We start from the raw sequence: 27,350 nt of genomic DNA, 5'->3' as shown, positions 1-27,350 counted from the left end.
CAGGAGTATCTATACACGCGTGAGATCGTTTGAACCGGCGAGCATTAACCGCCAACAGGATGAAGACCACATCGAGTACGACTACAATGCAGCAGGTATCGCTCTCAGACCCATCTGCTGCTGCTGGACGGCGTACGGGGTGAAGTGGAGAAGCGCCGGTACTTCACGAAGCATAAGAACGTCGCCAGTAGCCGCCATCTTCTCGGGTATGCTGACAATACCGAACGGGGTATGGGATCAGGTAACCGAGGAACAATGTTACAGACCCTAGGTGACGCTCGACTGCCGCCAATTGCGAGTCCTTGGGACTGCCACTTCGTCCAGTTTGACCGAGGGTCAGTTCGTGCAGATGTTGACTTCGGGGCTGTCGGAGGTTGCGTAGCTTGCTATAGCGACCGCAACATCAGTGGACAGGAGGTGGCGCTGGAGACGATTCTGCGCTGTTCGTGTTTCGTGGTGCTGGTATCCAAACAGATGATGAGCAGTGAGTTGGTTCGAGATCCATTGGCGTTCGCTGAGGGCAAAGGACGACCGATCGTCCCTGTAGAACTGAACAATTTGTCGCTTGGACTATACAAGAGCTACTCCCTCGTACCTGTTCCATTTACCGGCGTATGGAATTGACTCGATAATAGCATCGGTCGCTGGTTATTGCACTACGAGATCGAGGAGGACGACTACAAATCAACATCAGACAGTGAGCAGACTCGCAACTTGGACGTCATTGTAGGACTCGATGACAACCCTTTCGCGGAAGGACTAGAAAATGAGACCGCCGTGGATCAGCTTGCTCCAGTACGTGACCAACATGATGATGATCACGCACTTACAGAGAGGATCCGGCACTGCTAGCTAACACAATTGCATTGAATACTGCACACTGATTTTTTAGTTGCCTACATCTAGACTGACGATCGCATCCAATATGTACTCAAACTCCATGTCGTCGAGATCAAACAGACTATCAACCTCGTGACCCTCGGTGGTATTGGCGTCACTGTCGCAGGTGCAGTCGCAACAGCTTGAAGGTGTCTTGTACAATGGCGTCTTGTACAAGGGTCCACGCGTGGGGTTGGTGTCACCGTTGTTAGTGTAGATAAACGACAGTTTTTCAATGGTAGCGACACGAAGACGATTGCGAAGCTTGGTGTGCGTGAAACCTTGGGTACTCCACAAACGCTCACTTGCCGCTGACGATGTCGGGATACTCAATACCCGTTCAGCAAAATCATGAAGGTTGCAAAAGTCCTCATCTAACAGCCACCAATGAAGAGGTGGATCTGCGCTAGCTTCCTCTCTTTGCTCGGGAGACCACGACTTTTTCAAAGCCACGAAGTTCAGCAATAGTGAGCGGAAGTCTGCTGAGCTCTGCCCCGGTGGAAGGCCAAGGCGCTCCGCGAGCGCCACGGCATCTGCGACCGTGTCGCGTAAGCTGTTACCTTTGAATACCGATGTTTGCTTCGAGGGGTCCACCAAGTACGCAATTGCCGTAACGTTGGAAGGAGGAGAAATGAATTTCCAACGCTCGTCGACCAACTTCACTATACGTTCTCGAACAGAGAAACTCGTCAGACCGGCTGCGTTCGTACTGAATTCTTGAGCATTTTTAAGACGATCAAACTCGTGAAGGATCAAAGAGTTGGAGCACGAATCCGTCTCAAATGCAGCAAGCACACGTGTGATGGGCTTGGTCAGCCGGAGTATGAGCTTTGCGTTCGTCCAAAATTGGCTGTCTTCCAGAATTTCAAGGACAAAGTTCAACTTGTTCGTAGTATCTTTGTCGGTGTAGTGCTTCATTAACTCCGGGTCATTGAACGCTGCCGTAAGAGGCACCTTGTTGCGAGCGACGCTCTTGATACACTTTTCCTGAGCGTACCACCTCGTCGAAACTGGAGTAGACAACTCACCAGTCTTGACACACTTTTTAACTTGGCCACGCTCCGCTCGAACTCGACCCAGCAGTAGATGCCTCGCTCTCACAAACCTCACTATTTTCACAGCCTTCTTGAGAGTACTAGCGAAGAAGTCGATATTGAAAATATCTTTTAGGAGCAAATTGACAGCGTGTGCAGCGCATCCGCTAAACACCACACCTGGGTGCTTCAGTTCAACCAGGTTCCCAGCTTTCTTCATGTTGGGGGCGTTGTCCGACACAACAGCAGTCACCTTCCTAACCCCAGCGACAGCTTCAACTTTAGTGATAACTCGGGATATCTCCGAAGCCATGTACTCGCCAGTATGAGCTTCCGTACCTGTCGTTCCAGACGACCACATCATAGGCCGCATTGTCGGGGACGAAAGTACGTAGTTTATAATACTTTCGCGGTTTACATTCGACCACCCATCTGTGACCAGCGTCAATCGTTTTTGGCGCTGAAGAAGTGCAGCCAATCGAGTATTCTCAGTCGTGTAGACTTGATCCAGAAGGGTAGTCGCAAGACTCTGGCGTGTTGGCAGCTTCATACTGGGCGAAATCGAGTGAGAGCACGACGCATATCAGCGTTTTCAATGACGCGAAAAGGTATCCCGGACGTGTAGAAAGCTCGAGCGATATCCAGATGCATCTCCTTCTCTTCGGTCTTGTTTACGTCGTACTTGGTGGGCGTTTGACGTGCCGAGCCACTGTAGCTTGTGCGTCGAGCCTTCGTTGGAGAAAAGAAGTCGGCTGTACTTCTTAAGCGCGCTTTGCGCTTCTTTTCAGCAACCACCTCGCCATATTTAGTCTTGGTTTGGGCTGATGCTTCGCCGCAGTACTTGATGTGTGGCTACAGGTGTCGCCCAGGCTGAGCATTCATGATCATCTCATTACAGTGCTTGCAGTATACGTCAGGATGCTGCTTTGTCTCGCTCTTGGGTCGACTGACAGCAAATTCAGCCCAAATGGGCTCCTCCTTGCGGCCCATTGAGATGTCTTTAATCGTAGGGGTTTGCGAGGGTGGTTGGGTGAGCGTTTGTGCGGCTGGATAACTTTTTAGTTGTGGGCTACTGGCACCGCGCTATAGCTTTGGCATGTAGTGGTTAGTAGACATCAAACCTCAGGAGACTCCGGTGGACCGCTCCATTAAGCGGAGCGCTTAAAACTGCTTGCTTCAAGGAGGTCTTGCGATCAGGTTGAAGCGATCAGCCTCGGCGGTTGCTGCGGAAATACCGTCTGAACAAGAAAATGTGAAATTACAAAAACAGCAACCACGCATCAAGTATTTAACGGTATTTAACCAAAGTAGGGAATTTAACGTACTTAAAGTTAAAAACGGTAGAAAAAATCGTAACAACTCTACATGGAGTCCAATCAAACGATCTCATTCATTGGCTGAAAATAAACCGACGCTAGACCACTGTGGATCTCGTGCTACTAGGTGTCTCGATCCGCTGATGTCGCTCTCGCTGTCGTGGGTATCGTGCTACTCTCGCTACTGGAATTCCTCTCGCTGCCGTGACGTCGGTGTTGCTCTCGGTGCTGGTGTCGATCGTGCTGCTGCGGGTATGAAAACTCGTGTTGCTTTGGGTGGCATCTCGTGCGACTTCCAGGTCTCGTGCAGTGGTGGGGGCCCGTGTTGGTGTAAAACCACGTGCTGCTTTGGGTCTCGTAGAACATTATCGGGATCCTGTGTGAGTTCTGCTCAGGTTGCAGCATCCTTTTGATAAAATGGAAGCCGCAGCTACAAAGCAGCATGCGCACCAGAATACCGTTTTTCACTGTCTGTACGGTTACTATTTTCTTGGCTACGCAAGAAGGGGGCTGGCTCGTATTTACAACAAAACCCCACAGACCATACGTAACTGGATTTGAGTTTACGAGGAGACGGGGATCTATCAGCGTGTTGCTACAAAGTCTCTCGAACAATGCCAGCGGCTCCGTGCATTTTTCGAAGAGAAACCATTGGCTTATTTGGATGAGGCTCAAGATGCAATTATCAAACACTTCCAGCTTAGTATTTCAAAGACATCTGTGTGGCGAATTATACACAATTTTGGTCTCACTTGGAAAGTGTTAGAGAGGTGGACGATTCATATAAAGGAGCGTGACGTTTTTCGATTTGCGGAAGAGCTCAGCCATGTAAACTGGACTCACCAGAATATTGTTTTTTCCGGACGAAGTCTTCTTCGACAACAAGGGCATGTTGCGAAAGCGTAGCTACGCTCTCCGTGGTCAAAAAGTGGCAATTCGCGATGAATTTCAACGGAAACCAGGGGTCTCGTTGCTCGCCTTCATTGGGACCAATGGTGTCATTGACTACTACGACACGGCGGGTACGTTCGACCGAGTGGAATTCGTGAAAAGCTGCCAAGATTTTGCGTATTCCAAGCGAGCGGCGGTTGGACCTTACCCAAGGGCAAATTCTGTATGAATACTTGATGGGGCGTCCATCCACCGACACCCTGACATTGTGCACTACCTGAAAAGCATTGGCATTGCTCCGATCTTCCTTCCTGTGTATTGCCCATTCTTCAATCCTATTGAATTCCTTTTTGGCTATGTGAAAAAAGCGTTCCAACGTTTTTACGTGGAGTCCAGTGGAAAGGACTTGCCGCCCTTCATTGTTGAGACTTTCCAGCGGTTTGAGCGGTTTAACATGGCTCGAGTATTTGAGCATTGTGGTTGGATGGTTGATGGCTTGTCATCCGAAACCCGTTCTGTTCCGGACATCTACGAAGATCCAGGAGAGGTCAGGTGAGAATAGGTTAGGCTTTCGCCCCTCCAATCGACGACCTTGTGCCTCCCAGTCTTGGCGAAGTCTTTCAATCTCAGCAATGGACGCATTCACGCAGTCGAGAGCTATGCTAGTCGAATGATTGAGGTGGTTCAGATGTTTCTGCAGGCGGGAATTACTTGCTCTCAAGAGACGTAAAATGCGTGGAGGTGGTTGCGCTAGAACAGCATCATCCCATGTGGAGCGATCAAGATTCCGAGTCGCCTCATTGGGCCACATGCGCCAAACGACGGCTTCACCATCGTAAGTAGCACCCCAAACGTCCTGTAGACGACCAACAATCTCACGAAGAGAGACTTCAGCAACTGCTCCTGCCCGATCTGTTTCTGCCGGCCGGATGCAGTCTTTGATGAAAACTTGATGATCTTGCTTCCTGCCAATCCCAACTTCATAGTCGTAAATGAGAAGAGTGACGGTTTTGTCGTGCATGGATTGAAGCCAGATGTTCCAGTCTGCTTCCGATTTCGAGCAGTCAACAATGTTTTTTTTTTTCACTTTGACGAGCATGAACTTTGTCCAACATTCAGTAGTAGCAGGCTCAATACTCCAAGCTCCGTCGGTTTTCACTGCTCTTCTTTTCACGTGGGGGCTGAACTGATCCCAGAGCTTTTGCAATATCTCCTGGAACGACGTTCCACCAGCAACGAAGGGATCCAGCGCGTTGCCGGAGTGTCGCGCTCGCCTACCGTTGCTTTTATTATCGGCTGCACGACCAGTCGGTAGATGTTAGAGGTCGCAGGCTGGTAGACCTCATTAGAAACAGATCTACGATACCGCTCCGGATACGGAGAGACTCGGACACACTCTTGAGATGCCGGTGTTGGCGATGTCGCCGACATCTTGCAGACTGACAGTTTCCAAAGCTGGCAGCGCCTGAAAACCTATCATTTTGAATTTATATAATATTCTATATAGTAGTGGAGCGACTGGCGCGCGATTGAACTTGCACGATTGATCCAGTCGGGCTGAAAATTTTTGAGTAGAACCCACAATACGTATCTCTCCTGGCATTACCAGCAAGGTGAAAAAAATGCTATTGTTATAATTTTCAATATTTTATAAACTTTTCATCGCCACATTAAAAACTGACAAGATCAGTATGGATGGTGACCGAGTTTACCGAATGTGAAATTATATAAAGCAGCAGTTCTCGCCAGTATTAATATAGTTCGACGTTCTTGTCTTGAAGAACTAAGTCTGCAATTCGGTTCTCTTGTGTCAGCAACAAACAAACGTTTCTAAATGAATCTCTTAATATCTGTCGTTGGATCCCTTCAGCTATTTTCCACTATCGTCTTTGGATTATCTTCGTCACTCTTCGTGTCGATAAGAAAACCAGTTAGTTTTCATGTATTCTCGTGTACAGTGATTTTAACTGTACAATAATTACGCGACAATATCTGATACCTGAGCCGGAATGATTAGTGGTGACTCAACGCGAACTGATATGATTAGTGGTTGTGCACCCGTCGTTCGCTTGACAGGTTCTAACTGCGTGGGCTGACGAAGAACAGCCTAACTTTGCCCACACGATATCTAGATTTCAGCGCTAACGGCAATAGATTTTTTTTACTGTAAAGTTAGAGTAACCGTAACAATTTTTGTACGCATTTAGGGAGTATAATGTTGCTATATACCGTACCTCACAAAATATTTGCTTAACAGAAAACAGCAGTTCAGGATTTTCGCGTGCTTTTTCTGTTTAAAACGGATTTTTCTTAACACAAAAATAGCAGATTTTACTTCTTCGAAGCAAACTATTTTAGCTGAGATGAAAGAGAAATAACTTACAACCACCTAAGAATTTATCAAGTAACCCTGTCGTCTTCATGAAGAAGGTTTTCTTCCAGAACAAGCCGAACGAGCGGTACAAGACGCGCGAACAGAGATAAACCGTGCCCAAACTCAAATCCGAATTGTGGTCTCTTTCTTGAAACGGATCTCTTACAGCTGACAAAAAGAAACGATATCTAAGCTGGAAAGTAAAACAATCGATTCCTCCTGGTGGAAAAAATAACGTAGATTGATTAAGTAATTCGGTGGATTCTGTATCAGTTATAAGCGAAGACCATAACGGAAGTCGTAAGGTGGAGTACATGCTCAAAAGACTTGGTCAAGAAAGGACAACGATCTTGCTAGTAGGGTGAAGCAACCTGATATATTGATATAATAAGTTTCTCTCAGCTTAAATCGTCCACAAAGAAAGCATATTGTCGAATGCTGTGTGCATGTACAAGTAAAAAAAAACACGCTCGGGCAATTAACTGTACGCGTGCATGTGGTATTACTATTAACATTTACTTTTCCACATAGGATCTGTGATGGTTTCAGCGTCACTCGAAAATTTTCAACCTGCAATCCAGCAACAACGGTAGAGTGACCAGTAACGCTACCTTTATAGAAACGTGCAGGAAATCGTGCAAACTAGCAGCTCAGCTGAGTTACTACTTTGCGGTTTCCTGTACGTTCGTCCCACTCAAGGGAAATGAAGTACTTCATTTCCCTTGAGTTGTTTTACATTTTAAGCACACCGGCCTTGTAGTCCACCTTCGCTTGACATTAATTGTATAACTAATGTATGTAATGGGTCCAAGCGCGCTTGATGAATAAGAGCGTTTCGATCGCACGAGGTAACTCGCCTGTCGTTTAATGCACTTCACTCTTCATTTATATTTACGAATGTCTTTTTACTATGCAGTTGCCGTTGAAATCTCTTACTTTCACTTTTACGCCGCCAAGCCGAGACAAGGGTACCAGACTTAAGCAAAGCCACTACAAAGCTTGATCGACGTTACCAATGACTTGGAAGGCCTCCTCTTTGCGTCGTGCATTTCTTGGTGCTACAATCATCGCCGCATCTATCGTGGATCCTCGCGGCGCACTAGCTTCAATTGAAGTGGCTGAGGCTTGTGCAACATCTGGTGGTAACTGCGGCAACATCCAAACCGGCCCAAACTGCTGTCCGTCCGGCCAATTCTGTCAACCGTGGAACCCAAGCTACTACCAATGCATCAACAAGCCTGCTAGATGCTCCGTGCCCGAAGTCGGCATTGACTACAAAGGCCAAGATCTCATTAATGGTGATGTGACTGGGCTCAAACTCCCAGAGGATTGTTGCAATCGATGCTCGTCGACTGCGGGGTGTGTGGCATTCACGTTCGTGAATATCGGATGGGATGGCCAACCGCACTGTTACCTGAAGTCCGGGACTGGTACGAAGCTGAGTAACTCGGGGGCGATATCTGCAACTGTCACCTCCAGCACAGCCTCAAACCACATCCAAGCCAAAATACGCAGTGGTGCCGCAAAGTCGAAGGCTGTCAATCTCGGTGGCTGGCTGGTGAGTGAATACTGGATGTCCTGGGACTCCCCGTTGTGGACTGGAGTGCCAAGCACCACGGCATGGCAAGGTGAATATAATGTCATGAAATACCTCGGAAAGACAAAAGGAACTGCTGCGTTCGAGAAACACCGTCAAACCTGGATCACCGAGGCTGACATCAAGGAGATTGCTGCCACCGGTATGCTCAACACCGTTCGCGTGTCTGTCGGACACTGGATTATTCGTGACGCGACCACCTCACCTGGTACAGAAGCAGATATGTTTGCTCCTGGAGGACTGAAGTACCTCGACACTCTGATCAACACATGGGCAGTCAAGTACAACATCGCAGTGATAATCAGCCTCCATGCTCACCAGGGTAGCCAGAACGGCTTCGAACACAGCGCCCCTATGACCATCGGGAACGTCGGCTGGGGTTCATCGCAAACCAATATTGACAACTCGCTCAAGTTTGCAACGTTTCTCGCTGCGAGGTACAGGAACAGCCCGGCGTTCCTAGGTTTGGCTTTGATGAACGAGCCAACTCCACCTATTGACCGAACAGTTCTTCAGAATTATTACATCCAGGCTTATAAGCAAATCCGCGCTACGGGTAACATGTGCATTCTGTTCGTGACTCCGTTCCTGAGTGAACAAGACGCCGATCACCTTTATGGTATGATTGGAGCTCCTCAATACGTGGGCGTGTGGAACGAGATCCATGCCTATTTCATCTGGGGTTACGCCGGCAAGACCGAGACGGAAATACTGGCCGAGCTCGACAAGTATGACCAGACCCACCTCAAAGCCGTACCAACTAACAACCGCCTCTTCATGGGGGAATGGTGCATGGGAGGACCTCCCGATCAGACCGGCATATTCCAGAATTTAGACAACTTTCGAGAGTTGGGCCGGAAACAACTTGCATACTACAACGCAGACATAACGGGTGGTTGGGCTTTTTGGACGTGGCGGCACTCTGACGAGACGATCAAGCGCACGGGCTGGTCGATGCGCTATCTGATCAGGAGTGGCTATCTCAAATTGACCTGAACGTTGTCGCGTAGTAAAGTTGCTACAGGCTGATCGAGATAAGAAAAACCGAGCGAAAATGTTTCCGAAGAAAAGGTTCTAAGCTAGCGAGTGACCAGTTGGCACCACCATAGTTAACAGTGGAGAGCACTTTTACGGATTTGTTACAAGATTTCTTCTCCCTGATAACCAAGTACTTCAAGTAATTGATACCTTGTCAGTTGTAAGTATGATAAGCTGTTGATATGCATGAAACTCCTGTAATCTTAAGTACGTGGAGACGTTGATTTTTTTTTAAATAATGGGCAACTATAATAGGTGCAGCATTGCCGTTGTACTGAGTCTTCACGCCAAGGCAGTCAAAATGGATTTGAGTCAGCATCACCACCAGCGAACGGCGAGACCTTGTCTGTGAGTTCATTTTTAACGTTTTGTTAAGCCACAAAAAAGTAATTATTATTGTCCACAGGACCATACGATAGACCGTATTAAAACCTCGTTTTGGTATCATGGTCGATCCTTGTCTGCCGGCCTGTAGGGCTTGATGCAGGCTGAGAAGGACCTGGTTTGAACCCCATACAAATCAACTTCAACTCGATAATTAGAGTAATGACCCCCTATAAACGGTACAACAAGATTTCCACCCCTAAAACGTACCTTTGCGACAAGGGGGTAAAAAAAAGCATACGAATCTTGGAAGCCCATTGACCGACTAAAGTATGGCGAGTCTCCGCCGCTTCCTGCATCGCGATCCGCCACCTCCAGCGAGCTGGCAACCAGACGAGAGCTTTGCATCTCGAGCTTCACATGCGCACCGCGAGCGCGCTGAGACGGCTCCCAGTTCGCAGCTGGAGGTCCCCAATAATGAGCAAGGCACTGCCATTCCCGTACCCAACTCTGCTCGCATGTCGAGTTTCTCACGCTTCTTCGAGCGAGCGGGTGGTCGCTCGTCCTCATCTTCGTCGTCATCTTCGTCGGATGGCGACGATCTTGAGGGTGCAGGTGAGAATTCTAGATAGAGTTTAAGGAAATTCTGGAACAAAAGTTATTATAACACTAAGCATTGTCTGTAGGTGGCGCTATGACGTCAACGAGTTACTTTCGACCACGAACCATGGACGGATACACCAGATATCTCGAGTAATTGGAGAGAATTAGTATTTATTATGCATATAGTAGATTTTTTACTAACGACTGTCATAATTTTTTTTTGAAATGTTACTGCAGAGCTGCGTTTATGGAGGGATATTTGGAGAAACAGAGCTCAGAAGACCCGAAACTTTGGAAAAAGAGGTGGTTCGTCATGCAGGAGAGTAAACTCTTCTACTACAAGTCACAGGGAGACGTCAAGGAGCAGAAGCCGACGGACGACACGTGCTGTGGCGTCATCTCCATGGAGAACATCGACTCGGTGACAACAGCGGTACGACTTGGTCTACTGCATTTTATAGCAGAGGAAATGGACTGTAGTAGGGCACCCACGTGCCGGTGCTGTCTCTGTCTCACCCGTCCGCTTCTCCTCCTTGCTAACTTGCACCTGCACCCACTCTCCCATTCCATTATCCAGAAGGACTTTGGTGTTGCTGCCTTCCAGATCCGCATGGAAAGTCGGCGGTATGTCTTACGTGCCGAGTCCAAAGACATGGTAAGAGAAAGTTTTCAGTTTAGTGCGTTTTTTTAGAGATAAACTAACATTTTTCCAATTAGATGCACGAATGGCTATTTAATTTCCAGAAATCAATCGCGAATATCGTTTCAGCCTTGTCACGGACTCAGGTACGTCTCTCTTAAGATGCATTGACTACTGACTAGGTCTAAAGGGTCATCGATGTGGGTCATCTTCTGTCAGGCCGTCGCTGCTCCGAACCGGCTTTGCGGTAATTTATCTCGAAGAGTACGTCATTTACCCTAACGGACTCAATGCTCGATTTACTCACTCTCGAGCGTGTGTTTTGCGTGCGGGGAAATGATACAGCAGAGTATGCCCCGCGTGAACCGCAGTGTGTCGTTCGATTATCAGGACTACATGGACCAGTTCCAAGTTGCGGCCTCTGTCGATGATTTATATCGCGGACGTGCAAGTGGGGGATTTTTCGCGTCGACGAGCTTTTCAGATGAATCAACCGGTGGAGAGGGCTCTTCGTCGTCGCGAACGAGTCCTCGGAGGGCTAGTAGTCCGTTGGCGTTTGGTGGCTTTGGACCGCGGAGTCCTCTGATGTTTGCGTTCGACCCGATGGATGATGTACCGGAGCACCACACTCCTCCTGTAAGGCAGAGCTCGATTTCCGAGACGAAAGAGGAGAGTAGCGAGCACGATGGACAAGTACATTTAGGTGGTCGATGGGAGGAGAACGAGAACACAGAGACGAGTGCTGAGGCGCCACCAATAATTCCCACAGCGTCACCCCCGGTCGCAGTAGGCAAGTACGTCCCTCGATATCTACGGAACCGCAGCGCTGCAGAGCCGACCTCACCTCCTCCTCTTCCAGTCGATTTGTCCCCACCTCAGGAGCCTGCACCCGCTCCTACTGCTGGTCGTTGGGTGCCTCGCCACCAAAGAGAAGGATTCGCAGAGATGCAGCCTATCGAGTCGTTCTCCATCAACACCCGCGACTCTTTCCATGAGACATTTAACGAAGACAGCTCGAGTTACTCGACAGGTGATGAGGTGCATGGAGTGACGTCGCTGTTGGGAGTTCGGTCAGCGATGGAGGATGTTTGCTGTTGTATCCCTGACCTCAACGCACATTTGAAGGATGACGAGCCCCATCATCAAAGGCAATCATTTTATGCTTTATTCGATGGCCATAGCGGCGTTCGGGTAAGTTGCTACTGCTCCATTTGATCGTATCAGCTTATGGTTGCTTACATACCTCTATTCTATTGATCTTTTGCAGGCTGCGACCTTTTCCAACCAACGATTGGTACCTTATTTGACCTCGCATGAAGCCTTTATGTCGGATACACGACTGGCTTTTGAGGAGTGTTTTGCTCAGATCGACAAGGAATTTCTACAAAAAGCTGAAGAAGAGGTACGTACTGGTACAGTATAATGCTGAGGGGATAACATACTGACCTGTTTTGGACTGTTACAGAGTCTGGATGATGGCACTACCGCAGCGGTGGTGCTGATTCGGGGCAACCGGTTGATCACGGCGAATATTGGAGACTGCAGGGCAGTTGTGAGTATCGGTGGCCAGGCGCTGGATATTATTGAAGAGCAGACACCTGGACGTCCAGACGAGCGAGAGCGGATCGAGAAGCAGGGAGGTTGGGTGAAAGAAGAGCGTGAACTGCAGTTATCCAAGCTGCACTCGATGGATTTGAGTGACCCGGAGATCCAACAGCGTGCTGAGCGAGTGGTCAAGTGGGTGACGATTTACCGAGTGAACGGCGAGCTGGCTGTCTCTCGCGCTATTGGCGATATTGACTATAAGGGTGAGGCGCTGTCCAAGTATGAGTACTGGGCCTTTCCTGAGGGACACGACAGAGTGTTTCATGGTGATTTGGTCATCTCAGTACCGGAATGTCAGGTATGAAAGCCAGTAAAAGCCATATTAGTGTCGAAAGACTAACGGTTTGATGATGTACAGGAAATCGAGATCACTCCGGAGTTTGACTTCCTCATTCTCGCATGTGACGGACTGTGGGACACGATTAAGAGCAAGGAAGCTGTGAAGTACGTCGCTGACAGGCTAAATGAAGGTTACTCTGCTAAGGTACGAGGGTTATTTCAATGGGATATGCTTACCTTGATGCAACTCTAAGCCGTTTGTCGTCTTTGGTGACTGCAGCAAGCCAGCCAGTCTTTGGCAAACTTGGCCATTCGGTCGGGTTCGTCCGATAATGTGTCCGTCGTTATTGTACTGCTCAACACGGAGCAGATGTCCAGCTCAATAGATGCGTTCTCAAGGCAGTAAGGAGCCTGATCCACACACCAAGTCACACAAGCTACACCAGATAAAACTGATAAGTGTGCATATATACGTTTTCGTGTTTCCCTCCATCCTGTGCTCAGTGTATTAAGCAAACTTCCTTATTTGTCGACGGCTGCAACAAGATCTGTACATACGTAGTATATGACAGATAAGGATCAGTCATACCTTCACGTCATAGCAAACACATAAGTATCATACCTTGCACAATTTTGCCGAAAGCTGGGGCCGCGACAGAGTCCGGGTATTCCTCTAGGAACGACACACCTTCTTCGCATGCACCCGTCATCTTGTTGTCCAGTGGCAAGCGACCAAGGAACGGCACGTTAAACTTCTTGGCCATAGCCTCACCGCCACCAGTGGACGCAGGGAACACTTCCATCTGCACTGAGTGCGTCAACAGCTCCGGAGCTTTCTCTTGCAGTAGCTACATACAATTCAGAGTTAGTACAGCATATGACCTACATTCCCACTGTTCATCCACGTCTCACCTTCATGAACGCCGCCGTCTGGTCGTTACCGTCGGCTCCCACAAATTTGACGTCGCTGAGTGGACGCTGTACGCCACTCATGTTCTCGACGACGCCCAGTACGTTGATGTTGGTCTTGCGACAGAAGTTGAGCTCTTTACGCACGTCACTGAGTGCTACCTCCTGGGGTGTGGTGACCACAACAGCGCCGTCCAGATCAGCCTCTTTCATGTACTGTACGATACTGATGTGCTCATCCGACGTTCCTGGAGGGGTGTCAATGATGAGGTAGTCGAGTTCTCCCCACTGCACGTCCACGAGGAACTGCTTGATGATGCCGCTCTTCTTGGGGCCACGCCAGATGATGGCGTCATCAGCGTTGGGCAGCATGAAGCCAATGGACATGACGCCCAAGTTGTCGTCCACGTAGACCGGAGACCAACCGGCCGCACTCTGATGCACCTCCTGACCCACAAGGCCGAGCATCCTGGGGACACTGGGGCCTGTAATATCCACGTCTAGAAGTCCCACTTGGAAACCCTTGCCGGCCAAAGCGAAGGCCAACTGACAGGCCACTGTACTCTTGCCTACGCCGCCTTTGCCCGACAGAACGAGTAGCTTATGCTTGACGCCCGCCAGGCGCTGCTTCACGTCCGATACAGCAGGATCCGGCTGTCGGGCCGCACCAGATGCGCATAGGCTCTGGTTGGGACAGCCAGCGCAGCCGTCGGCCTTGCCGGCTTGCTCGGATTGCGGGCCCACGCACTCTTCGTTCGCGTTGGCAGGTGCGCTCGTCGCCATAGCTCGGAAATTGATAAGTGACTTGGGCTGGTGGAAGTGGCAGTGAATCGGTTACATCATTCTTACACTATTTTACGTGGCTGGTGTGGCAGAATGTTTTGGCCAATCACAGAAGAGAAGAATGATGGTGGTATACGCTATCATTGATACATTTTAGCGTCATATGCTGCTAAAATGTGCATGTAGCGATTCACGGTGGTCGTAAGGTTGGAGGTTTTGTTACCGTGTCGAACAAAGACCGACTGTCGAAGGGATACTGATCAGTTTGCGTGAGCAAGGTTATCGACAAGGCTTGCTAAATTCATCACGAATAATCCATTTTCAAGGCTATTTTTTTTGCCATCCGAAAGGTGGCGTCTCTGGCCAAGCGAGAAAGTTGAAACAGCATCGCTGTCGATCAATGCATATATTCTCAAAAGTAGTGCTCGCAGCGAATGCTCACAGTGCTGACAGTGGCAGACATAGCGCGGAACCACAATTAAGACATGGAACCAAAAGGGTTAAGAAAGCAGCATGTTCTGAGCACACATGGAGGCCACGTGCCAGGAGTGTTGTCCATCCCGATGTGCTCGTCAACCGCTGGATGACTCAGGTTTGCCGTCGTCCCGAAATATGTCTATGATTGGTTGAAAACAAACTAAACTCGCTCATTGGTCGAATTCCTCACCTCTTTGGTTGGGCGGGCTTCTCCTTCATTTGCTCACCCACCGTAGCAGTAGCTCCGTCCGTCCGTCGCTTGGTCTCTTTCTCCCCCTCCAGCTCCGCGTGCAGCGTCTCCTGGCCGTCTGCATTACCTCTGTATATCTGCATTTGCTGTCTGTCCAAAGTCCAAAAGAAAAACAACGTTATCAAGCGGCCAGACGCTCTAAAACCGGCCAGAAGTCTAGAAGCCGATCCAGACCAAGTCAGACTCGTCGATCATGAGTGATACGTGGCAGCCGCAGCCTCCGCTACTCAATGAGGTGGTGGCCCTACTCCAGGCCTACATGGTGCCCAACAACCAGGTGCAGCGCGATTCCTACCAGCGTCTGCAGCAGTTCCAGAAGAACCTCGAGTTCAATCTCTACCTGGTCCACTTGCTCTGCTCCGCACAGGCCGAGCCCAACGTGCGTCAGCTGGCCGGACTCCTGCTCAAGCGCAATATCAAGTCCCGCGATGCCAGTGCCGTGCTGACCCCCACCGAGTCCGAAATTCTCGCCGTCATCAGGGCACAGACGTTGCGCGTGCTGGCCGACCCGTTGTCACCCATCCGCAACGCGGCCGGCTCCATCATCACCACTTTTGTGTCCCAATACACCTTCCTGGACGAATGGCCCGAGCTCATGCCGGCGCTGCACGTGCTTCTGGAGCAGCAGGACGAGAATGCCGTGGCCGGGGCCTTCGGCGCGCTCGTCAAGATCTGCGAGGACTCGGCCGCCAAGCTCGAGAACTCGCCCAGTCGGCCACTGAACGTGCTGGTGCCCAAGCTTCTGCAGTATTTCCACCACCAGAACGCCAACTTCCGTCGCGACGCGCTCGAGTGTCTTAACAACGTGCTGATCTACATGCCCGTGGGCCTCGTGGTGCAGATGGAGAACTTCCTGGCCGGCATCTCGTTGCTCACACAGGACCCGTCCAACGACGTACGCAGACTCGTGTGCAAGAGTATCGTCATCTTGCTCGAGGTGGGCGTGCAGTACCTTGTGCCGCACCTGGACAGCATCATCCAGTTCATCCTGCGGGCCAACCAGGACGAGGACGAGAACGTGGCCATCGAGGCCTGTGAGTTCTGGGCTTCTTTCTGCGATCTGCGTGAGTTCAACGACATCAAGCCCATGCTACAGCCCTATCTGGGCCAGATCGTGCCACTGCTGTTCCAGCGCATGGTGTACAGCGAGGAAGACTTGGCAAACTTCGAGGCGGAGGAGCAGAACCAGAATGAGAACGTACCTGACCGGCCCGAGGACATTAAGCCCATTTTCCATCGCAAGGCCGGCGGTGGTCATGAAGGAGGCGGCCTCGATGACGACGATGACGACGACGACGAGGACTACGACGACGACGATGACGACTCGATGCTGGAGTGGAATCTTCGTCGCTGCTCGGCCGCTAGTCTGGACAATCTGGCTAACGGCTACGGGAACGACATTCTACCGACTCTGCTGCCTTTGCTACAGGAGCGTCTGGCACAGGAACAGCCGTGGCCACTCGTGGAGAGCGGCATCTTGGCCCTGGGCGCCATCGCCGATGGCTGCTACAACGGTATCACTCCGCACCTGCCACAGCTGTATCCGTTCCTGCTGCAGAAACTGGAGGATCCAGCCCCACTTATCCGGAGTATCACGTGCTGGACGCTGAGCCGCTACGCGACGTGGGTCGTTGAACAGGGCAACCACGAGATGCTGTTTAAGCCACTTGTAGAGGGCATGTTGAAGCGCATTCTGGACCCACACAAGAAGGTGCAGGAGGCGGCGTGCTCTGCGTTCTGCACGCTTGAAGAGGAAGCTCGAGAAGAACTGGTGCCGTATCTGACGCCTATTCTGCAGAACCTCATGTTCGCTTTTGGCAAGTACCAAGCCAAAAACCTGCTTATCTTGTACGACGCCATCGGAACGCTCGCAGACTCGATCGGCGAGCACTTGAACCACCCGGAACTGATCAAGATCCTCATGCCTCCGCTTATTGCCAAGTGGAACTCATTGGACGACCGCAGTCGCGAGATTCTCCCGCTGTTTGAGTGTCTGGCCCCCGTGGCGCAGGCGCTGGGCAACGGTTTCCAGGAGTTCGCGATGAACGTGTATGTTCGCTGCCAGCGTATCGTGGAGAACGAGCTGCTGGCCGACGCCATGTCGGAGCAAAGTCCCAGCGAGTTCGACGAGGGCGACCCGGAGCTCATTGTGTGTGCGCTGGACCTGATCTCGGGTACGATTGAAGGTCTGCAGAACAACAGCGAGGCGCTGCTGAACGGCTCGAACATCCTGAATCTGCTCATGAGCTGCGTGCGTCACGACGTGATGGACGTGCGACAGAGCGCCATGGGCGTTGTGGGCGACCTGGCCAAGCACGCACCCAACATTCTCCGTCCCAGTCTTGGAGATCTGCTGCCAGTGTTGATCGAGAACATCGACCCGGACCTTCCTACGGTTTGCAACAACGCCAGCTGGTCGGTGGGCGAGATCGCCATTCGAATTGGAGCTGAGATGGAGCCGTACGTCGAGAACTGCTTGGGCCGCTTGATCAGTATGATCAATCGCCCCAAGCTGCCGCGTAACCTGGTGGAGAACTGCGCGATCACGATTGGCCGACTCGGATACGTATGCCCGAACGTGGTGGCCCCGCACTTGCAGGAGTTCGCCAAGCGCTGGTGCCGTGCTCTCGCCCACGTACGCGCGCCGGAGGAGAAGGAGCACTGCTTCTTGGGCCTGTGCTACATGGTTAAGGCCAACCCGAACGGCATCGTCGCTGACTTCATGTTCATGTGTGGTGCCATCGCTTCGCTTGAAGGTCAGCAGATCCAGAACGCCGAGTTGAAGGACATGCTGTACCAGATTGTGCACGGCTTCAAGACGAGTCTGGGCGAGAACTGGGCCGCTTACTTTGCGAGCTTCCCGGAGCCTTTGCGGCAGTTCCTGACCACTCGCTTCAACCTGTAGAAAGCGACTGGGCAGACCAAAGTGAAGTAGAGTGAAGATGACCACAAGAACGTAGGCTACGAAGAAGCAGCTAGCGTGCATGGTAGAAATCAGGAGTCGGTCACGGTAGGAGTAGCAGTAGGCAGATAGCAGTAGTTAGTAGTTAGTCGAGAGTAGGACGGTAGAGAATAGTAGATAATCGATCGATCCCCTTAGCAGAAGGTTGTAGGTACCAATTGTCATTCTTTTTCACAAAAAAAAAAAAAAAAGTGTTGTCCGATACAATTAAAACTCATTATTTTATCTAGCACGCACCTCTGTATTCTCAGGCAGCTGAAGCATCAGGCATCTCGACGTCTTGTTGAGTGTCTGCGTCATTTGTGGGTCCCTTATCAAGTGGTTTCTTCGGAGATTTTCTTCTGTTATGGGGCGTGTCAATTGGATCGTCGAACTTGAAATCTCCTGCAAGAAATTCGTTCCATATACGCGGAGTCGAAGAACGTCGCGTATTCTCGCTTTTACCCGCTGAAGGTGTTGGTCCTGTGTCTATATCGTCCATCTTGGCGTCCCCGGAGTTTGAAAGCTTTTTGCCTTGTTGACCACGAGCTGCCGACTTTTTATTGCCAGGACTGAAGAAACCAGCAGATCCTGATGGCAACAGTGTTGGTGAAAATATAGGAGACGGCAGGTTGGTTAATCCAGGAAACGGTAGCGGCAGTGCCGGTAGTGGCGACTTCTCTTCACTTTCAGCTTCTTTCGCCAGATAGTCGAGAAATGTCGGACTGAGCATAGTGATCCCGCTGCCAGAACCTCTTCTGCTTCGCGTGCTACTACCTGATGCTTCATCTATTCATACAAAATATACAATGTTTATGAGATTCTAGCACGCACAATGTCATGTTTCAGCATGAGAAGCTCACCTTTGCCTACGTTTCTAGGCGGGACCTCAATCGGTGGAGGTGGAACTGCACGCTGACTGAGCGTGGATGTTGGACCATGAGGCCGCACAGCTGTTGGGCCACTAGGAACGCTATTCAATGTGGGGTTTGCAGGTACAGCAGCTCCTGCTCCAGACTCGATGGAGGCAATTTCTCCTACCATTTCTTCGTAGCGAATACGAACGTCGTTAACAGTTTTACCAGGTATGGCCGCCGCAATTCGGGCCCACGGGTATGATTTACTCCCGGCCCAGCCTGCCAGTGCTACCTCGAAAGCTTTTTCTTCATGAAAAGTCCAGGGTTTAGACCTCCTTCCGTTTCGACGGGAAGCAGCAATCCCTGCCTGATGTAGATACTGCAATTGCAATTGTTGGTTGTGGAGGTACGCTGGACCATGGACATTCATGGACTGCGCACACTCCAATGCTGCGGCACTTAAGGCACTGCTACCCCCGGTCGGAACTGAAACAAGCCTTTTGCCGCTCTGAACTCTGGATACCTGGTAGTTCTGTCGGTTTGGGTCATTCTGGCTGCCTGCGCTGAATAGGTAGCGCCTAGAACTCGTCGCTTCGGGAGATGATGGCAGCGACTGAATTAGTCGCTGAAGATATAGCCGTCCGTGCAAACGCACTTCCTCAATGGTGCGTGAACCCACGAAAGCTGCGATAAGTCTCCACTCGTCTCCTGTCCGTCGTGAACCGTAGAGCTCCAGCGCTTGCATGAATCGCCCGTGCTCGTCTCGACGCCACTCCGATCTGCTGCTGCTAGCGACTATCGAAAGGTCGTTAATCCCATGGAGAAGTCCGCTATTAGTGCGACCTATTCCTGCACTGGTATCCGTCCCTGGTGGCATGTCTTGTTGCATGACAGCTGAAGTAGGCACCCGGGCAGGGTTCATCCTGCAGTCTCAGACTGGGATTCACTCAATTTGTTGTCTGGCAATCTCCAGACCAAGATGATGACTACCAGCTGAAGCGAAATACTGGAAAGGCCGCTTCAAGCTGACCGGACGCAATGTAAGATACGGTATTGATCTCACTAGCCTGGCTTTGTTAGTAAGGGCGACGGTAGAATTCGAGACTCGTGGTGCGGCGGAACAAGCCGGACGCCTCTCGGTCGCTCCGCTTTGCAATAGAGAAAGCCTCTCTACTCGTCGGTGTGAGCTGTCGACAGAGTAAATCAAATAAATGAGTCGTGTCGCTCTATCGTTCAAGGGTAGTGAGTGGTACGTGTGCGTAAGCTATGAAAACAGGAGACCGCTCACACGTCACATATTTTGGATCGCGCCGTTTCAGGATTAATTGTGTAGGTACACAGGAATGTAGCCATCTGAAAGGCACTATTTGTAGCACATCCAAGCCGTCTTGCGTTCTTGCGAGCAAGGCAATCCAAGATACTCTGATTGATATTTCACTTGTAGCTGTAAAGTGTTGGTGAATACTGAGAACTTATTGTACGAAGGGATGATCTTCTCGGCAGATCGCTCAATCGTAAATGATACGTAGCCAAGTTGGCTAAACCAACGTGCAGCCATCTACATCTACGCTCCGAATCGCGCCAAGAGTTCCTGTGCTGCCTCCTTCAGCACTAGCACACACGGGATATGTGCTTGATCCCATAGAACATGCCTCTCTTGTGCTGCAAACCCTTCACCTCGTATCTTATCGGATCCAGGCACACAACTCTGGTCAAACCCGCCAGCGCAGTGCCCATTTGCATCGGCGATAATGAGTCCCAAAGCACCAGCTCGCTGAGCGTGGTGTACCTTGAACACAAGCGGTACTCCACCTCGCACTGCCAGCAGCACTCGATCACGAACAGCATGAACATTCTTTAACGGTCGCGAAGCATCGGGTGGATCTGCCAGAATCAGCTCGGCCGATACGTCAAACAACCGTGGACTGTAGTGACCCGTCCAAGCTTCAAACGTGCGCTCCACTGCAATGACCCCTTCGCTATTGTTACTAACAATCTGCACTTGTTCTCTTATATCGGACAATACCACATGAGTCAGAGTGTCGTCTTCAACTTGCGCTCCTGAGGCTCGAAGGATACGATGTGGATCTTGGGCGATTAGTGCGGATAAGTCACTTTGCGAGAGGATACTAACTCCAGTTACAGCGGTATAACCGGGATTTCCCACACCTTTTAGCGTCGGAATAACGAAGACTTTAGAGTTGTCTCTATTTTCTGAGAGTCGACGTGGCGGAGCGATCGCTACTCGACTACTGCGGTGACTCCAATGACCAGCACCCAATACATTCATCGCAGCAACGCGAAACGTGTACGCTGCTCCAGGGAATAACCCACAGATCTTTGTGGATAACCACAATGCGCCAGACGTTAACCTTTCTTGAATAACTTGGTTATTACCGGCACTGGCATTCACTGCGATAATTCTCTCGTGTTCACGAACAAACGCTCCATTATCTGCACCTCTGCCAGTATTAAGATCCCCTCCCTCTCCTCTTCCCGGTAGTTTCTCTGTTGATACGAGATACAAGTCAATGCTTTTCCCTCCGTCGTCCTCTGCGTCAAGCCATCGTAGATTCACACACGTCTCCTCCATACTGACAACCTCTGGAACACCGCGAATATGGGAAGGAGGGGCACATGGACTAGTGACAATACGGCGAGAAGCTCCACTCGCAGCACCTCGAGCTTCGCCCACAACAAGACGCACTGCAAAGGAGTATGCAGTCTCGGCTTGTAGTCCAGTGATCACTGCTTCAAGGTCACGTCCATCGAAATCGTCCCCGAATAATGTCGAAGGCATTCGACTACGTGTAAGCTGGTCGCGGGTCACATTTACAGCCTCTTCTGTCACTTCTCCGATCTGGTCCTCGCGCTTCCAGCTCACCTCGTATCCGTAGCTGGTAAGGTCGTGTTTGAGAGGCTGGTAGAGCTCTTGCCAGCGTAGTGTGGCTGTCGTACGAGTCGTATTAACGATGATAGGTGGCCACGTTACTGGTAAAGTGAGAGACGAGATGTACCGTTCCCACCGCTTGTCATCCTGCCATTGTTTAAGCCTTTCGCGACGTGATAATTGCTCTTCTTCGCCATCGTGGTCGTCTCTATGTCTTCGGTTTTTCTTGGTTAGATATGCGGGATCACGTGGCCATTTGATGTAGGAATTCCAGCTAGTATCACTAACTGTTGGGCGGCGTGAGAAGGAGGTGTCGAAGCCTAGAGTCTGAAGTGCATGGAGTAAAGCGTAGACTCCCTCGTCTTTACGCTCACTTGTCATTAGCAGGGCATCTAGACCAGTAGATTGTTTAACTTCCTTGACATTAGCAGCATCGCAGTAGCAGAAACGCAGTAGTCTTGTCGATTTTGATGAGGTCAGTGAACGCATTGTCGAGACAACACTGCCAGGGGCGAAGAGCACGTCTCCATGCTTCAGTTCAGCGCTGTATAACTCCGGCACTCGTCGGAAGTAATCCGTGTCTAACACCGTCGCATCTTCTGAATCTGTCGCCACATTAGCGTCAGCTCCTATCGCAACTTCTCGTAATTGATCTTGTATTATAGCAGGCGGCGTGATAGGCTCGAACTTGCGGTCAAATATCGATACGTGCGTAGTAGCGGCGGCGTCGAGAGGGATCGCCAGCATGTGCAGTCCGTACGGACACGCCACGATCTCCTTCGTATTTGGAGGAGTCTCCAGCTCTGCATTATTGACAGGGGTGAGGTCAATAATAGCAGGCAGGAACGCCTCGTATCGAGATGCATTGGTGCGTTGCACGTAGTCATGTGTCATGTAGATCGGCACACGAAAAGTGGCGTCTAGAATGGTAGCACACTCCTCGTGTTCAATACGTATCGACCATAATTTGAAGCCATTTTGTTCTTCAGCCTTCGGTCCAAAGCAAACGTATAGAAATGTCGCCATCACGCTCGAACTAATAGCAGTCTCTGCATCGCTAGTCTGTAGTCCCAGCAGCTGCGCCACGGGGTCCTTCTCGTCCTCCTTCAGCTGTAGCACCACTGGACGAGATTTCTCCGCGTACAGCTCAAAGAATTCCTGGAAACTCACGTCGCCTGCACCTCTCCTTTCTACCTCTTGCTTAGAATCCTCTCTCTGCTGGGATAAGACCAGCGCCTTCCGCATCTCTCGGGCGTGCTGCCGCTGTTGTCGCACATAGCGCAGACGATTGCAGTAGGCCACGTCGTCCGCGTCCAGGGCTTCCCAGACACCTATATCTGCATCGGTGGCTGTATCGTACATGATGGAGGTCACGCCGAGCTCCCGGCATTGGACGAAGGCGCGCTGAAGTCGCGCGTCCAGATCGTCGCTGTCCAGTGGAGCCATTAGCAGCTCCTGCAGCGGCATCTCGAGCTGTGCGTCGCGCTGCAGCTTAGCGTACTGTTCCTCTGCATATTCTCCTTCCAAGCTCTGCGCTTCGTACGTCCAGAGTACCGCAGACAGCAGCAAGATGCCGAGCATCTTCGTGCGCGTCAAGGGACGTATGCGACCATCGAAGATACACAGGATGCCTCTCTATGATGATATCGATTTTGAAAGTCATAATCGTTGTGTGACAGTAGCCTGGCTTCGCAGATGGCTGCAAAGGAGGGAGTCCACGATGTGGGGGCAAGAGCAATGCGGCGGTCACTTTGAGAGCAACTCTGGTCCACTTTGGTCGCGAAAATTGGTAGGCTACATACCGAATGCGAATGTGTGGAGACTTTTGCTGGAAGCCGTATTTGTGTTGTATTGGCTTAGTGCTATCAAACAACTTGGTGACGGGATGCCTTTCCAATTCAGCTCCCCCTTTCGCGGCGCTGCTAATGTATCGCAGACTTTTCTATTTTCTGCTTTTCTAGTATTACTGCGTTTGTTTTTTTTATAGATTTTTGACCTGGGCACAGCTGGAACCGCGAGCATAGGGCACTTTGGTGGTCTTGCTTCTCGGACAGCGAAAGCTGCAACGTCTGCTGTTTCACGGAGAGAGCAAAAGGTGAGATGGCCACCTTCGCTATTGTCCGGCGGGCCATCTCGATCCACAAATTCTCACAATAACTGGGTCATAGGCAGTCTCTGGCACTTCGACGTAGAGAAGGGAGGGCGGCAGCCGGTCCTTCCCGCTTCCATCCAGGCTTGTGTGACACAAGTTGTGTAGGCACCGCTTCCACTGGTCATTGGAGGTGGCTTCCGCGGCGTGGAGTCGAGCATTTAAAGTTCTCGTTAATGCATTCAAATGGACGCTGCGACCGCCGTCTGCTGCTTGGTCGTACTCTTGTTTGAAATGTCTCCACCACGCACATGTTGCGGAGTGCACCCACGCTCAGCCTCGCCTCTGTGCGGTGTTAATTTCGCCTGCACGTGCACCCGAGATCGGGGGGGGGGGGGCGGGAGCCTTGTGCCTAATGCTGTAAGGATTCTCTACGGCAAGTGGTGGACGTAGAAAATCAAGCCGCAGCAAGTCGCAAAGCTCGCGTGTTCAACTAAATCAGATTCAAATATACTCGGCTATGCTGCAGCAGACCAAAAGTAGCGGTCTCACGTCACCAAAAGCACACAAATAACTTGGTCGAAATGTGGATCCCTGAATACCGGTATGGGCAAAGCCAGGTCGCTTCGCACATCCCTCTTTCTCAAGACAAACGATACATTTCCCACCACCGACCGCCTTTCAGTCCCAAACTGTTTTTTTTCATTTCGCTATTAGCTTACACAGAGGCACGTTACTTTTCCTACAAAAAATCGAGTAGGATGGGCTTGCGGCTCATGTGCGTGGCCGGCGGAGCGCTGGCGCTGCTGCTGCTACTGCTGACGGCCGCTATCCTACGTCTCGCGGTGATGCTGGTGCAGATCGTGACGCTGCGCTACACACTGACGATTGGTGCCGTGGTGCTTGCTTGCTGGTTCGTGGACTCGCGACGACGACGCTACGCTAGAGGTTTTTACTCGTGCTCGCGTGTGCCCCAGACGCAGCGCACGGAGGAGAAGACGCAGATAGAGGAGGAAAATGAAGCCGAACAACAGCCAAAACAGGAAGAGCAGACGCCCGTGACCGCAGCGGTGGCGCCAGTGGCGCGTGAGACGCTCGAGTCGTTCCCGGTTCAGCTCAAGAAGGTGGCGACGGCACCACCATCTGAGACTGAATCTGAAGATGACGACAGTGAAGTCGGAGGAGCTTCCAACGTTAATAAGACGCGATCAAACTCCCCTTCCAGACACAGCCAGAGCCTCCTGGACGTGCGCACTCGCAGCAATACCACAGACGGAGAAATCCAGCGAAGACTCGCCACACGCCCTCGCTCCTCGTCGTCGGCTAGTGACAGCAGATGCAGTAGAACCACCTGTAGAGGAACAGGACCGCGCAGTTTAAATGCAGATGTAAAGGAGAGGAAACGCAGAGTTCCTAGACGGCGTGCGGACACGGGTATGACGAGCAGTACCAAGCACAACGAGCGCTCGCGACGCGCTACGTTCGCATCCAAGCAGGACGCGTACGTCGCCTCGAGCAGATCCAGCTCCGACAGGCTGGAGGATGCGCTGCGCTCAGACGGATATTGGATTGGAGATTTCCGCGTGCAGCGCCGGCTGGTGTCACGCCGCAGCCACGCCAACAGCCCCAAGGCCAACTGAGGTTGATGAAGAGGACGTTAAGTTATTTGTGCATTTTAATCTACAGGATTGTCTTGCTATTCTACTACTAAACTTAGTAATAAACACCCTATCAACGTCAATCCCTAAGCTTGTGCTTTTCGCTGCTGCTGCGCCTCTGCTTCCATCGCCTCGATGAACGCTTGCTGCCGTCGCCGCGGGATTGAAGACCGTGCTGGCTCCATCGAAGCGGGCGGGCGCATCCTCGAGGTGCTGTGGGATGATGACGATCTCTCTTTAGTCTGCCGATCGCTGTTTTCCTTGTCGGATTCACCCACGGCCGTTATAGTATCTTCGTTACTTGGCTTGTCCTCTTTGCTCTTCTCTTCCTCGATCTTCTCCTCCACTTGTGGAGATGGGAACGTGATGGGCGAGAGGCCGAAGGACAGTCGCAGTTTCGAGCTCTGCTTGGGTGTCACGTTCCTTGGCGAGTTTACAAGGGGCGACGACGTCATTGTATCGAAATGCAGCGTGGCTGGCGTTGCACAGAGTGGTTGCCTGTTGACCACCATGCCGGTGGGCGAGGCCGACCACTTGGGTGGTCTCATGGCTGGAGACTTCCACTCGTTCATCGGAGTCACTGCGGTGCTGAATCGAATTCTTTTAGCTGGTTGCAGCGGAGTAGATCGAGATGGCGGCGTTGCACGCTGGTGTGCCGACCGCTTCGGCGTCGGAGGAGGCAACGCGACCTGCATTCTATTCGTATTGTACTGGCGCTCCCGCAGCGCAGATTCACACTGTGTAAGTGTCTTTTTGCGGCTTCGATGCCGTTCGATTGGTGGTGCTGGAGACGGCGTCAGCATGATCGTCGTCATGTTCGACGGTCGACCTGCTGGCAGCGGTGTCCGCAGCACCTCGTACTGCTTCTCGTCCTCGAAGAATCCGCTGGTTCTGTGCGGTGTTCCAGACGTGTTGACGGCATCTTTCTGCTGTGGTAGCGGCGAGAAAGTGACGGGCTTGAGCTCCGCGAGCGTGTCAATGCTCCAGTTCAGCGCTGAGCCTTCTTCAGTCTCCTCTACCGACTGCTCATCGGCCAGCGCTGCCATGAACGAAGGGAAAGGGTCTCTGTCACTCGTCGGCGAATCGAATGGGTTGCTGCTGATGTGGTTAGAGATCTCAGAACCGCCACCATATAGGCTTCTGCTTGTACGCTGCTTGCGAACGTTCGTCGATCGAGTGCTCATTGGCAAAGTTTCCTACATATTACTCTAAGAATAGTTTTGGTCCCGAGTGGCATAAAATTTGTGCCACAACTAAATAATTTCTTTCAATTTTACACGTAAAAATTTAGGGGGATAGTCAAAACAAATCCGTTATTTAACGTTATATTAAACGTGTTTTTTAAACCGGTCGATGTGAACTCGTATAAGTAAACACAAGCTTGTTTTTGAAACTGATTCGGACTTGTTTAAGTTTACACAACCAAATTCTCTGGATATTTATATCCAGTCTTAGTGGCTTCGGAAACCCTCGGATATCCTGTATCATATTATATTTGGTTACTTTTGTAATAACTCAATACCTTGAATTGACAAAAGAAGAGCTAAAGCGACGAAATTCTTTATAACCTTTTAAGATCCGATCCAAAAACTGGTGAATGTTGACCCAGTCGGACAAGAACGACATTCCCGCAACCTCACCAATTGTGTTGTCGACTTCATTGATTTTGCGCGCGCTATTCGTTGCCTAAGTCGTTGTAGCTATTTATATAACTAGCTGACCAAAAAAAGGACAAATCGTCGTTTTCAAAGTCCCACAATCGAGAACGTCCTGAGCATGGAGGCAGCTTTATGCGACCTTTGCAGCGGGGCTGCCGTAGCTTAGCGTCAGAGGAAGACGGTTAACTCAAAGAGTACAGGGGTTAACTCAACACCCTAATAAAGGTTAATAGGTCCTTAATATCCGAAGGCACCTAC

General features: G+C 50.9%; 10 protein-coding genes across 15 annotated transcripts; 5 read left to right on the top strand and 5 right to left on the bottom strand.

Annotated features, from left to right (window-relative positions):
* Positions 1 to 255: 255 nt before the first annotated feature.
* PPTG_13108 (hypothetical protein) lies at positions 256 to 624 on the top strand (the record flags this gene model as incomplete). Its single annotated transcript, XM_008908840.1, has 1 exon — positions 256 to 624. One exon carries the CDS (start codon positions 256 to 258, stop codon positions 622 to 624), a length of 369 nt encoding a protein of 122 aa, XP_008907088.1.
* A 3,724-nt stretch (positions 625 to 4,348) lies between these two features.
* Positions 4,349 to 5,553, bottom strand: PPTG_13106 (hypothetical protein). Its single transcript, XM_008908839.1, has 2 exons — positions 5,487 to 5,553; positions 4,349 to 5,416 (listed from the first exon to the last, which is right to left on the bottom strand). Exon 2 carries the CDS (start codon positions 5,217 to 5,219, stop codon positions 4,620 to 4,622), a length of 600 nt encoding a protein of 199 aa, XP_008907087.1. The 5' UTR covers positions 5,220 to 5,416; positions 5,487 to 5,553; the 3' UTR covers positions 4,349 to 4,619.
* A 1,956-nt stretch (positions 5,554 to 7,509) lies between these two features.
* On the top strand, positions 7,510 to 9,087 carry PPTG_13105 (hypothetical protein; the record flags this gene model as incomplete). Its single annotated transcript, XM_008908838.1, has 1 exon — positions 7,510 to 9,087. One exon carries the CDS (start codon positions 7,510 to 7,512, stop codon positions 9,085 to 9,087), a length of 1,578 nt encoding a protein of 525 aa, XP_008907086.1.
* A 623-nt stretch (positions 9,088 to 9,710) lies between these two features.
* PPTG_13104 (hypothetical protein) lies at positions 9,711 to 13,482 on the top strand. Of its 6 annotated transcripts, XM_008908834.1 has the most exons (11): positions 9,711 to 10,068; positions 10,140 to 10,206; positions 10,294 to 10,489; positions 10,634 to 10,711; positions 10,774 to 10,842; positions 10,916 to 10,960; positions 11,042 to 11,887; positions 11,964 to 12,098; positions 12,162 to 12,599; positions 12,660 to 12,785; positions 12,861 to 13,482. In XM_008908834.1, the coding sequence occupies exons 1-11, from the start codon at positions 9,786 to 9,788 to the stop codon at positions 12,984 to 12,986; spliced, it is 2,409 nt and encodes an 802-aa protein (XP_008907082.1). In that variant the 5' UTR covers positions 9,711 to 9,785; the 3' UTR covers positions 12,987 to 13,482. The 6 variants fall into 6 exon arrangements, with proteins under 6 accessions (XP_008907082.1, XP_008907080.1, XP_008907085.1 ...); XM_008908832.1 differs by having other exon boundaries at positions 10,294 to 10,711; XM_008908837.1 differs by having other exon boundaries at positions 9,711 to 10,206.
* PPTG_13103 (hypothetical protein) lies at positions 12,564 to 14,305 on the bottom strand. The gene is made up of 3 exons (XM_008908831.1): positions 13,493 to 14,305; positions 13,203 to 13,428; positions 12,564 to 13,128 (listed from the first exon to the last, which is right to left on the bottom strand). The coding sequence occupies exons 1-3, from the start codon at positions 14,270 to 14,272 to the stop codon at positions 13,103 to 13,105; spliced, it is 1,032 nt and encodes a 343-aa protein (XP_008907079.1). The 5' UTR covers positions 14,273 to 14,305; the 3' UTR covers positions 12,564 to 13,102.
* Positions 14,306 to 14,920: 615 nt separating this feature from the next.
* PPTG_13102 (hypothetical protein) lies at positions 14,921 to 18,168 on the top strand. Its single transcript, XM_008908830.1, has one exon. It carries the CDS (start codon positions 15,193 to 15,195, stop codon positions 17,902 to 17,904), a length of 2,712 nt encoding a protein of 903 aa, XP_008907078.1. The 5' UTR covers positions 14,921 to 15,192; the 3' UTR covers positions 17,905 to 18,168.
* Positions 18,109 to 19,842, bottom strand: PPTG_13101 (hypothetical protein). The gene is made up of 2 exons (XM_008908829.1): positions 18,804 to 19,842; positions 18,109 to 18,729 (listed from the first exon to the last, which is right to left on the bottom strand). The coding sequence occupies exons 1-2, from the start codon at positions 19,717 to 19,719 to the stop codon at positions 18,209 to 18,211; spliced, it is 1,437 nt and encodes a 478-aa protein (XP_008907077.1). The 5' UTR covers positions 19,720 to 19,842; the 3' UTR covers positions 18,109 to 18,208.
* A 306-nt stretch (positions 19,843 to 20,148) lies between these two features.
* Positions 20,149 to 23,318, bottom strand: PPTG_13100 (hypothetical protein). Its single transcript, XM_008908828.1, has one exon. The coding sequence runs from the start codon at positions 23,266 to 23,268 to the stop codon at positions 20,362 to 20,364; it is 2,907 nt and encodes a 968-aa protein (XP_008907076.1). The 5' UTR covers positions 23,269 to 23,318; the 3' UTR covers positions 20,149 to 20,361.
* A 975-nt stretch (positions 23,319 to 24,293) lies between these two features.
* Positions 24,294 to 25,524, top strand: PPTG_13099 (hypothetical protein). The gene has a single exon (XM_008908827.1). The coding sequence runs from the start codon at positions 24,361 to 24,363 to the stop codon at positions 25,414 to 25,416; it is 1,056 nt and encodes a 351-aa protein (XP_008907075.1). The 5' UTR covers positions 24,294 to 24,360; the 3' UTR covers positions 25,417 to 25,524.
* Positions 25,414 to 26,663, bottom strand: PPTG_13098 (hypothetical protein). Its single transcript, XM_008908826.1, has one exon. The coding sequence runs from the start codon at positions 26,616 to 26,618 to the stop codon at positions 25,521 to 25,523; it is 1,098 nt and encodes a 365-aa protein (XP_008907074.1). The 5' UTR covers positions 26,619 to 26,663; the 3' UTR covers positions 25,414 to 25,520.
* Positions 26,664 to 27,350: the final 687 nt, after the last annotated feature.

The sequence above is a fragment of the Phytophthora parasitica genome (assembly GCF_000247585.1).
Source record: "Phytophthora parasitica INRA-310 unplaced genomic scaffold supercont2.31, whole genome shotgun sequence".
Taxonomy (NCBI): Eukaryota; Oomycota; class Peronosporomycetes; order Peronosporales; family Peronosporaceae; genus Phytophthora; species Phytophthora nicotianae.
The sequence above is the reverse complement of the archived record's forward strand: the minus strand, read 5'-3'. Positions and strand labels throughout refer to the sequence as shown.